The sequence below is a fragment of the Thamnophis elegans genome, chromosome 3, assembly GCF_009769535.1.
Source record: "Thamnophis elegans isolate rThaEle1 chromosome 3, rThaEle1.pri, whole genome shotgun sequence".
NCBI classification, from domain to species: domain Eukaryota; kingdom Metazoa; phylum Chordata; class Lepidosauria; order Squamata; family Colubridae; genus Thamnophis; species Thamnophis elegans.
Genome location: NC_045543.1, coordinates 84,807,820 through 84,819,970, shown reverse-complemented (window position 1 = coordinate 84,819,970; position 12,151 = coordinate 84,807,820). Strand labels below are relative to the sequence as shown.

General features: G+C 37.2%; 1 protein-coding gene across 5 annotated transcripts in view; it reads right to left on the bottom strand.

Annotated features, from left to right (window-relative positions):
• Positions 1–12,151, bottom strand: part of AOPEP (aminopeptidase O (putative)) — a 220,715-nt gene that overhangs the window by 121,951 nt on the left and 86,613 nt on the right. For all 5 annotated transcript variants that reach the window (XM_032214527.1, XM_032214530.1, XM_032214529.1 and 2 more), the window contains exons 8-9: positions 7,197–7,299; positions 2,168–2,275 (exon numbers count right to left, since the gene is read on the bottom strand). In XM_032214527.1, the coding sequence (XP_032070418.1) occupies positions 2,168–2,275; positions 7,197–7,299 (211 nt within the window). The remainder of the gene's footprint in view (positions 1–2,167; positions 2,276–7,196; positions 7,300–12,151) is intronic.

Sequence of the window (12,151 nt, the reverse complement as noted above, 5' to 3'; positions counted from 1 at the left end):
CCAGCGGATTAGCATCTCCATTGTAACATGATCTTACTACAATGACTAATAGCCTTATGAGCTGAGATCTTCCAATGTTTTGCAATATTTATGTAATTTGCTAACCAAATTGATTTAATATCAGGCTAGCAGAGCTAAGTGAAACTAATTGAAATCTCTTACCTCTTCAATACTGTTCACATAACAGAAATAATGCATGGTGTTAGCTGGTATATAGTTAGATTGCAGTACTACACTTTTCTCATTTGCAATTGAATCTTATTTGGCAACGTATAAGCACATTTAACTGTCCAAGATGTACTGTTAAGAAAATATATTTATGGCTGAGGCATAAAATAAACTAAGCATTATTGTCACTATAATGTTGAACAAGCCATGTTCAGAAACATTGTTGGGTAATTCCAGAGAAGGCTTTTATTATGCAATGATTGTAAATTTCGAGTGATAATGTGTACTTTGATTTGTAGGTCTCCAATTCTTTTCTCTAGAGAAAGAAAAAATCTAGTAACAAGTAGAAGGATAAAATAACTGCATATAGTGGAAGTCTTGGTGTTCTATGAGCTTGGTTGTTTGCTGGTAGACATTTCATTATCCAACTAGATAATACCATCAATGCTAATAAGCATGGGGTTTGCTACCTGTTTATAGGGATAGTCCTTGACTTACTTAATTTAAGTCAAGGACTTAATTTAGTGACTTAATACAAGATACAATGGTACGAAGTCAATGGGTTCACTTAACAATGTGTTATTAACTTAACAATTGCAGTGATTCATTTAAAAACAAATGTCAAGAAAGGTTGTAAAGTGGGGCATAGCTCACTTAATAAGTGCCTTGCTTAGCAACAAAAAATTGGGGCTCAATTGTGGTTATAAGTCAAGGACTACCTGTACGCAGTTGCTTGTCCTACCAGCTTTGGTGGGGGTGTAGATTCCTCCTTGGTGGTTCCTTGATTAGGGTATTGTTTTCCATCTGATTGTCTGTCTGTCACTGATCCCTGCTTATCTAAATGTAGGATGCCAGAGCTATGTGTTTTAATCTTGTTTTCTTTCCTAAATTTTTGTTGTCTTTTTCAAATGGTGCTTAAATGTGGTTTACAGGTAGCCTCAGTTATTCACTGCCTTGTTTAGCAACTGCTAGAAATCATGATCATGTCAAAGAAAACAGCCCCTGCAATCAGTCCTTGCATTTACAGCCGTTGGAGCATTTCATGGTAAGGTAATCGTAATTTCTGAGCTTCAGTGGCTTCCAACCAGCAGAATTAATTAAGAAAGTGGAAGTGAAAATGCAATTTGCAGTCATGTGATATCTCATTTAATGATCTCGGTGATCCATTTAACGAAAATGTGGAAGTGACATTGCAATTCCAGAATGGTTACATGACTTTTCTCTTAATGATTGTGGTGCTTAGCACTGGAATTGGTGATCCCAATTGGGTGTCAGTAAGTGAGGACTGCTTGTTATGTGTCTATTGGCTGATTTGTCCAAATGCCAGCATTTCTTTCTAGTATTTGTTAGTATTTTTGGATTTGGCTTGGTCCGCATACTGCTTTTGACAAGTAGTTACAATCCTTTCATTTGGTAGCTACATTTCTACATGTACACAACACTATCAAAATAGTTATTAGTTTGACTAGCCATAGTTTTAAGCTATATTATTTATTATATAAGAAAGGTTCAAACACACATCAAAGGGTCATCCTATTATGTCCTATTCCCAAACATCAAATGAAAGAAAATACCTTTTTGAAAATACTCTTGCCTTATATTTCTGATTGTTAAATTCTAATTTCAATCACTGTGTCTTTTAAAAAAATGTGTTCATCTTCACAATTTCCCATTTATTGTTGCCCATTTTGGACCCATGCTTTAGCATCTCCATAACCATTCTATTTCAGTATCATAATATACTGTATATAACAGCAAGAATACGGGAGATACAAATTGAAATTCCAAAATTTATATCTTAGTCTATTTCCATGAATGGCATGAGAGATTAGTTAGCTATTATAAAAAGACCTTTCCAAATTTTGGCATATAATTTTAACATTTTATAAAGTCTCATGCTGCTCACCCTGCTCTCTTTGAATAATGCTATCTCTGAAGATCACATACATGCTATTTAATTTTTCTGATATGCCTTCAGCAAGAAAAAGTGCAGAAATACCTGAGAGAGTATTAGTTGTCCATGGAATGTTTGCACATATTTTCTTAAAAAAGCAAAATATGCAGCTTCTCCAATTTTTTCGGTGAAAGTCTGAAGCAAGAAATAACCCTAGAACAAACCAAGACAGGACAGTTCTCAGTTTCAGATCTGCTTTGAAGTTAGCAAATTACTAACAAAATGTCAGCATACAGTCATTATCTTACATGATATTTACCTGGATCTTATCTGGCCGATAAATTATGGCAATGGAAACTTACACCCTATCATTTCTGATTTCTTTATTTTTTTATTGTTTTGTGTTTTGGGCTGCTTATTGCTAACTGGTTAACAAAAATAATCAGTGAAATATTTCTAAATTATTCTTAGCAAGAGCAGTTAGATAATTATGCAGGTAAAAGAAAAAAGGTAAAGGTTCCCCACACACATATACACACATATACACACACACAAACACACATCAAATCACCTTATTTTTAAATAAAGTGTATTTATATACATTACTATTATTGTACCTCAACCTTCATTTGACTATAATTGTTTTTACATCCTTTTATATGAAAATGGAATGCCATTATATAGTTTTACTTTAAATTTATTTTAGGTGGAATGGATGAGACATTTAGAGTACATACAAGATATGCAACAAGAAATAACTTGCCCAGAGAGATACATGTAAGATTTATTTTTAAAAAACTCTAAAAAATGAAATACTGCAAGCAACAAGAAGTACTAGAATCAAATACAAGTCTAGAGAGATAGAGGTATTGAAGCAAATTCCCAGGAAGGTTAGAGAAATAAGAAAAGAATGCCACTTCCTGACCAAGAGTCTGATTAAGAAAGGGGTGACTTTTAGATGGCTGATTCCAGAAGGAATTTTGGTAAATTGGCAAGAACAAAGGCACAGATTAGATACACTAGAGGAAGCAGAATTATTTTATGAACAACATATAGTAGCACAGGAAAGAATGTTGGTAAGAGAAGAGGGAGGAACTAATTTCCAGGAAATTATGGGGAAAGATCAAGGGAGGACGAAGAAAGAACAGGAAGAGAAAGCGCTAAGAGAAGGAGCAAAGGCCAAAGAGACAAAGGAACAGAGGGAGTTGAGAGCGATTAGATCAACTAAACCTATAAACCAATGATATGGAGGAAGAAATAAAAGTAATCTCAATTAATATAAATGCACTAAACACGGCAATAAAAAGAAGAAGAACATTCAATAAAGTAGAGAAACTGAAATTGGACATTAGATGCTTACAGGAAGTACATATTAGAAAGAAACACAGAAAACTTTTGGAACAGGTAAAACTAGGTAATTTATACACAACTCTGGCTGACCAAAGTAAAAAGGGAATAGCATTATATATTAGAAAGATAATCCAATCAAATATAATTTTTGAAGATGAGGAGAGGAGAATACTGATGGTGGAGATAACAATGAATCTGAGAAAGATATTATTAGTGGCAATATATGCCCCAAATGATAAACAAGAAGAATTTTTTGGGAAACTACATAAAAAGATAATAGAATATGAATACGAAGATATATGTATACTAGGAGACTTTAATGCAATTGTAAATAATGTAATAGACTATATATCTACACAGATGAACAAGAAGCTAAGAAAAACCCTACCCAAAACATGTTTCACAATGACGGAAGAATTAAATTTGCAAGACATTTGGAAAATAAGACACCCGAAAGAAACACAATATACCTTCTACTCAAACATATACTTATCTTGGCCAAGAATAGATATGATGTGGATGTCAACAGAGTTAATACTCAAACCATTCAAAATAGACATAGACATAAGCACATGGGCTGATCATAATCCAATAATAATGACTTGGAAGGGACAGAGGAAAAAAGGGAGATAAACTTTAAACTTAAGAATATTAAATGAAAAAAGTTTCCAGCAATATATGGAAAATGAACTGACTTATTTCCTCCAAGAAAATAGAAAGGAAAACACATCACTACAGAATGTATGGGACACCTGTAAAGCATATATCAGAGGTCTCGCAATGACATATTCAGGGAAAAAGAATAGGCAGAATAGACAAACTCAAAAGAAGTTGGAATTAGAATATAAAAGTTTGGTGATGGAGATGCAGAGAAATCCACAAACCAAAAAAGTTAAAAATATGTTGGAACTGCAAAAACATAAACTGAATCTGATAGAAAATGAAGATTTAGCAAACAAAATAAAATCGGCAAAACAAAACTTTTTTGAAAATGCAAATAAACCAGGACATTGTCTGGCCTACAAGTTGACAAAGGAAAGAGAAAAAAAAAGCTGATAAACCAACTGGTGGATGAAGAAGGGAATTTACAACATTCAAATGGAGAAAATAAAAATAATAATAATTGAGAACTACTATAACAAGCTGTATCAACATGAGACCGTACCAGAAGGGAAAATAAGACAATTCTTAGAGAAAACCAGATTAACTAAGATACCAGAAAAATGTAAGAAGGCACTAGAAGAAAGAATTACAATGGTGGAGGTAATAGAAGACATTAAAAGGCAAAAGAAAGGGAAAACACCAGGACCAGATGGATTGCCGGCAGAACTGTACCAAACATTACAAGAAGTATTAAGCAATGTAATTTTAGAACTATTTAATGATTTACTAAGGGAGGCAAAGATACCAGAAACATGGACGGAGGCATATATAATGCTGATACCAAAAGACGACTCAGACCTACAACAAGTAAAAAATTACAGACCTATTTCATTACTAAATGTAGATTATAAAATTTTTGCATAAATAATGGCAGAAAGAATAAAGAGACTCCTAAACGAACTTATACACACAGACCAAAATGGATTTCTCCCTAAGAGACAGATCAGAGACAATATACGAATTGTATTAAATACGCTAGAATACTACGAAGCCCACTCAGAGAAGCAAATGCACTGCTATTTTTGAATGCACAAAAGGACTTTGATAATATGAACTGGTAATTTATGATAATGCAATTCCAAATGATGGGATTTGATGAGGGATTTATAAATATGATCAAAACGATATACAATAACCAATCGGCAAAGGTAATGGTAAATGGTAAGATGACAGGAAAGATAGAGATCACAAAGGGATCTAGACAAGGTTGTCCACTATTGCCATTATTATTTATACTGACACTAGAGCTTTTGAACAGAGAAATACGACAAAATAAAGAGGTAAAAGGGATGAGAGTTAAGAAAGAAGAATATAAGCTACAAGCATTTGCAGATGATTTGGTGTTTATTATGGAAGATCCAATAGAAACAGGGCCAAAACTAGTTGAAATAATAGAAGATATGGAGATAGTGGGCTTGAAGATCAAGATAAAGATAAAACAAAAATTTTGGTGAAAAATATGACAGAAAAACAGAAAAGAGAGTTGATAATAGCAGTAGATATAGGATGGTTTCCACAATGGCAAATACAAGCAAGATATGAAAAAGATAAAAGGGAATATGGTTTTATCTTAGGAACTTCGGAGCTGGATAAGATGTTTATGGGAACAGAAGAAAAAAATAATAATAAACTATATAGGTACCTATTAAGAACTAGCTTAGAAGAAGTGGTTGAAGATACAATGTTAACCTGGGCAAAGAATTTTGGCCACATGATTGAGCTAGAAAAGTGGCAACAACTATGGGAAAGGAACTATAAATTACCCGTCAATGGCCTATAAAGAAAACTTATACAAAATGTTTTATAGATGGCACATGACACCCAGAAAATTAGCAAAGATGTCTAAAGACAAATCACTGAATTGTTGGAAGTGTCAACAAGCAATAGGCTCCTACTATCATATGTGGTGGACATGTGCAGAAGCAAGGGAATATTGGACTAAGATAAGAGTATGATTAAAGAAAATGTTACAACAAGAAATAGAATTTAGACCAGAGATATTCTTACTAGGTATTATCCCAGAGAAATTCAAGAAAGTGGATACCTATTTGATTATACACGTAACTACAGCAGCAAGAATTGTATTTACCCAAATTGGAAATCAAATAAGCTACCAACAGATGAAGAGATAATAAAAAAGACATTAGATTGTGCAGAGATGAATAGGTTGACAATGAAAATAAAGGATAAAGAGGAATCAGAGTACTTCAAGACATGGGGAAGAATCTATGATGGGCTAGAGAAAGGAAACTAGAAAAGAAAATGGGGGGAAGATATAGAACCCAGATGAGGCACTGTTAAATGGAAGGAAGGGGGGAAGAAGGGGAAAGCAGAAAAGAAAATATTAAATATATAATTATACTGCCAAAAGTGAGATATAAAGGGGAGGAAAATATAGCTAGGATAGATTAGCAAAGATAAGGGAATAAGAAATGATATAAAATTATATTTGGGTCTGCAGAAATACCATCCCAAGGAAATATAAACTGAGGCTGGAAAGAGACACCTACAATAATAGAAAAGAAAAAGAGACAGGAGGAGAACGTAAAAGGAAGATGGGGAAAAGAAGAAAGAGGCAAGGAGAGGAGGATGGAAGGAAGAAGAAGAGAAGGAGAGAGGGTAGGAAGAGGAAGAGGAGGAAGGGGAGAAAGGGAAGAAGGAAGGAGAAGAAGAGGAAGAAGAAAGAAAGAAGGGAGGGAGGTAGAAAAGAAAGGGATGTGGTGTTACAACAGGGACAGGAAGAACGGATGGTAAATAAAGCAACCCAAATTGTATATTATAATCTATTAAATGAAATAATAAATGTATAAGAATGATAAATGTATAGAAAATTAACAACTATGTGAATGTATACTTAAAATGTTCTGTAAGAGAATAAAAAATAAAACATTTTCTGGGAAAAAAAATCATGGTGTATCTTATACTCCGGTGTGTCTTATAGTCCGAAAAATATGGTATATGGCGCAGATACATACATTTGCATTTCTGAATGCACTATACCAAATCACAAAATTTGAACAGGTTCAAATGATATTCTGGGGCTTTGAAAATGTAATATCAGAACATTAAATTTCTGTGCATAAAACATTTGGTTTCCAATAAGAGCATTAAGCATTCTGACCTTTAGGTAGTGAACCTGCATGAAGATTTTTTCAGCATTGAGGCCATGTTTGACTACAGAAGAACCAGATTCAGTCACTTTGCCCGTTTTCTCTTTGTTTGGCCTAAAAGGGTACAAAACAATAACAATATTCTAGACAAAGTGACATAAAATATTTACTATTTCATAAAATTTAATCATCAAAACACCTGATTAAAAACAGGAACAACATAATATCTGATTCACGGATTAGGTTCTGAAACTTCTGTTCAATGAAACTCTCTTTGTGGAAAAGTAGTGCAACGATACAATTTTTTGCTATAATATTGTGTGCATGGTAAATAAACAGCTGACACTGAACCGATAGCCAAAGTTAAGCTGGTGTGAAGCTACTTAACTCTTCTCCCAGACATTATATCACATCATGTGGCATTCTGCTAAGATATGTTATACAGACAGGATCATCACATCATAGCAAAGGAAAATGAGAAGAGATGGAAACATTCTAGATGAGAGGGGAAAAAATCCAGCTACACATTTTGATTGCTTTTATCCAGACTTCCCTTTAGCAGCTCACAAGGCCATACCTATCAAATAAAAACATTTTATTTCATCTATGTCTACCACGTTTAAAATGTGCCAGGTTTTCCCTCATTTTTCTTCTATTTTATACTTTCTTCCTTTAAAAAACAATGACATATTATGTTTTGGTCTCCAAATTTTCATTTAGGAGGTCTGCAATATCCTCTGCCAGTTCTGATTGATAAGATTCTTCATCAATGAATGGTCACTCTGCCAGAAATGCATTTATTTACAGAATTTTTATACTAGCCGTATCATTAAATTATTCTGTTTACAGCATACTATAGATTTAAACACAGAGACCTTGTTCTGCTTCAGTTCAAATGACAACGTGTTATAGTGAAGCATTTATATAAGTTCTGATGAAAGCTGGTTTCTACACAGGTAGTCCTCAACTTATAACCATTTGTTTAGTGACTGTTCAAAGTTACAATGGCACTGAGAAAATAACATGACTATTTTTTCAAATGACTGTTAGACACCCACGTGGTCAGGTGATCAAAATTCAGATACTTGACAACTGGCGTGTATTTATGACAGTTGTAGTGTCCTGAGTTCATGGGATCACCTTGATCCCATGACAAATACACCATTTGCTGTTTTGCAAACAAAAAAACAGCAGCAGTCCATTAAATTTTTTTGTTATATTTATTAGCCAATAAATTACACCAAATTATTTTAGCTTATCTCATTGTCTTTTGATACTGGGAGTTGCTCCAATCCCTTTATCTACTTTATTTCTTCTTTCTGTACAGTGTCCAGCATAAATAGCAGCTAAATGCTGGCTTTATGTTATAATTTTGACATTTATATGGCAATATATCACAAGTTTTAATAGTTGAAAAATGCTATTAAAATTGAACTTATTTAAAAAGCCGCCATCAATGTCAAATTACACTCTATAAGAGAATCTCATATGTATATATGTGCTTCATCAGATTTCTCAAAGTAGCTAAAAAGCAGTTTTAAAAATTAAAATGTAATTGAATTGAAAGGGTACAGAAAGTTACAAAGTCCAATTCTGTTCAGATATCCGAACTGAAGCATCTGGCTGTCCATCTTCCACAGTTAGGCCTCTATCACGACAATCCACACACACACACACACACACACAATCCTGTATACACTGTAACAAAAGCAACCATCATCAGTCACCCTGTCAATCAGCAGCTGCATGGAAGATAATGATAAGGCAGCCTCTTCAATATACATCTATTATCAAATGGCACTGTTGGAAATATGAGAATTGAATGTGATTATTTAAATGGGAAGGGAAACTAGGCATGTTGGAGGTGTGAATCCAATCGCACAGGCTCTTCAGCTCCTTATGATCTATTGACAACACTGTGGTGTACAGGGTAGATAGAAGGTTAAGGATTTATCTGTGCCCCTTATTCACTAACACTCTGCCTGATGTTTGTTTAAGACAATGCTTCTCAACATCAACAACTTTAATGACTTTAATGACTTCAATGAATTCTCCAGCCAGCATGGGTGACTTCCTTCAGCCTTCACACTCACACAGAGCATAAGGTCTTAGACTCTCCTCCTCACAGGATATAGCTAGCTAGGTGGTAAGTTTGGCCTAAAAATGTAATGCATGTCCTGTACATCAATCTCCTTTCTATTATAATTATAAAACCAGCTTCACTAATTCTTGCTGGACTTAGATTTACGCTTTCAGGAACACTCATAATGCTTGAACAGCTACTATAAAGGTCAAACAGGAGCTGGACACAGTGAGAGTCTCAGGACAACTATTGTAGCAGAGAAATGTTAAAAGTAGAAAGCTTTGAAATCCACAACTATGACATTATTTTGATCTAGCCACTCCCTTTGAGCCTAATTTAATTGAGGAAGATTTTTAAAAGGTGAAACTAATCCTTTAAATGTTCTTAAAAAGTCTGTATCAGTTCTTGGCTCTAAGTTTGGAAGTTATATCAGCTAATGGAACCTCAGGATTATTATACATCTCTTTTAACATTTCAAACTCTATAAAATGGGTTTTGAGAAGCTCCGTAGCACCTCATCTTTGGAGGTGATTTCATTAGGGTTGTGTAGCCTTTAGAGCTGAGGGAAAAATGGAGCTTCAAAGATGAGGGACACTCATATTACTCTTCTCGGCTATACAGATAGTCCTCAACTTCTGACCAAAACTGAGCCCCAAAATTAACATTGCTATTCAAAGCAGTTTTTAAATGCCCCATTTTACAACCTTTTTTGTCACAGTTGTTAAATGAATCCCTGCTGTTAATGAATTATGCTGTCGTTAAGCGAGTCTGGTTCTGCTCTTTGACTTTTATTGTTGGGAGCTGATCATGTAACCCCAGGACATGTAACTGTCATAAATATGTGTCAGTTGCCAAGTGTCCAAATTTTAAGCACATGACCATAAGGATGCAGCAATGCTCATGTGAAAAATGTCTATGAAGATTCTCAGTCATCCAGGTCTTGGTTGTCCCAAAGGTGCTTTTTCAAACGCAACTGGACTTCCTGTTTTTTTTTCCTTGAAGACTTTTTGCTTCTTATCCAAGAAGCTTCTTCAGAGCTGAATAAACTCTTTGGATGAGAAGCAGAATATCTTCAAAGAAAAACAAAAAAGTCCAGTTGCCTCTTGAAAAAACACCTTGGGGATGCTCATGTGAAAAATGGCCATAATGGTCATACTGCCCTTTCTAACTAGCCCGATGCTAGAAAAAAATTTCACCTTTGAATCTGAAGGGCAGAAGAGACCTATCACTTAACAGGGAGGGGCAGATATGGCGGGGACTTTAGGGCTGGCCATTGCCGGGGAAGGAGGGCTCGCTACATCACAGAGATCCCTCCTTCCGGCCCTATGAGTCCCACTCCAAGGCCAGATGGCGCGAGTAATCAGGACCCTGGTCTCAGGCTGCTGTCGCTAAATGCCAGGTCTGTAGTTCACAAAGCTCCCCTCGTCCGGGACCTAATATTAGACGAGAGGGCAGACCTGACATGTATTACTGAAACCTGGCTGGGCCCGGAGGGAGGAGTCCCCCTCGTAGAGATGTGTCCAGAGGGTTTTCAGGTGCTTCATCAGCCGCGATCCCAAAGAAGGGGTGGGGGTGTGGCTATTGTTATCCGAGAGTCTCTAATACCTTGTAGGATCCCTGCTCCGGAGCTTGTCGGGTGTGAGTCCCTGCTGGTGAAGTTGGACCTCAAGGGTCAAGTGGGTCTGCTGTTAACGTACCTGCCTCCCAACAGCGTTGCAGCAAGCCCTCCCCTCGCTCCTCGAGTCGGTAGCCGAGCTGGCAATTGAGTTTCCCAGGCTTATAGTTCTGGGAGATTTCAATTTGCCTTTGCTCGGTGAACACTCTGATGGGGCGCAGGAGTTCATGGCTTCCATGACAGCCATGGGCTTGACCCAAGTAATTCGGGGCCCGACTCACTCAGCAGGTCACATGCTCGACCTCGTATTCCTCTCGGAGCAGTGGAGTTGTGATCTTGGTTTGAGAGGTAGTGAGATCATACCCCTGTCATGGTCGGACCACTACCTACTGAGGCTTGACTTTCGGAGACCAAACCCCCACTGTAGGGAGGAGGAACCGATTAGGTGGTTCCACCCCAGGCGACTTATGGACCCTTTGGGCTTTCAGACGGAGCTTGGAGTTATTCCTGATACCCTCGTCCGCAGTCCGGCGGAGACTCTGGTTGCTGCCTAAGAGCCAAGGTGGCGCAGTGGTTAAATGCAGCACTGCAGGCTACTGCTAGATCAGCAGGTCAGCGGTTCAAATCTCACCGGCTCAGGGTTGACTCAGCCTTCCATCCTTCCGAGGTGGGTAAAATGAGGACCCAGATTGTTGGGGGCAATATGCTGACTCTCTGTAAACCGCTTAGAGAGGCCTGAAAGGCCTATGAAGCGGTATATAAGTCTACTGCTATTGCTATTGCCTGGAACTCAGCAGCGACAGAGGCTGTTAACCGGATTGCGCCTTTACGGCCGATCCGAGGCAGTGGATCCAGGAGGGCCCCTTGGTTTACTGAGGAACTCCGGGAGATGAAGCGCCGAAAGAGACACCTAGAGCAACGATGGAGATCCAGTAAGTCCGAGTCAGACCGAGCGCTTTTAACATCCAGCATCAGAGCTTACCTCCGGGCAATTAGGACGACTAAAAGAACACACATTGCCTCTCTGATTGCTTCCGCTGAGTCGCGCCCAGCCGCCTTGTTCAGGATAACCAGTTCCCTCCTAAATAGGAGGGATACGAGCGATCCTTTGCAAGGCAGAGCTGAGGATTACGTCCAATTCCTCACGGATAAAGTTGCTCGGCTTCGGACGGACCTGGACTCCAATTGCGCAGAACCAGCTGAGAATCTGGCAGGACATCACTGGATTGATTTTCAGGCTGTTACCCCTGAGGACGTGGACAAGGCCA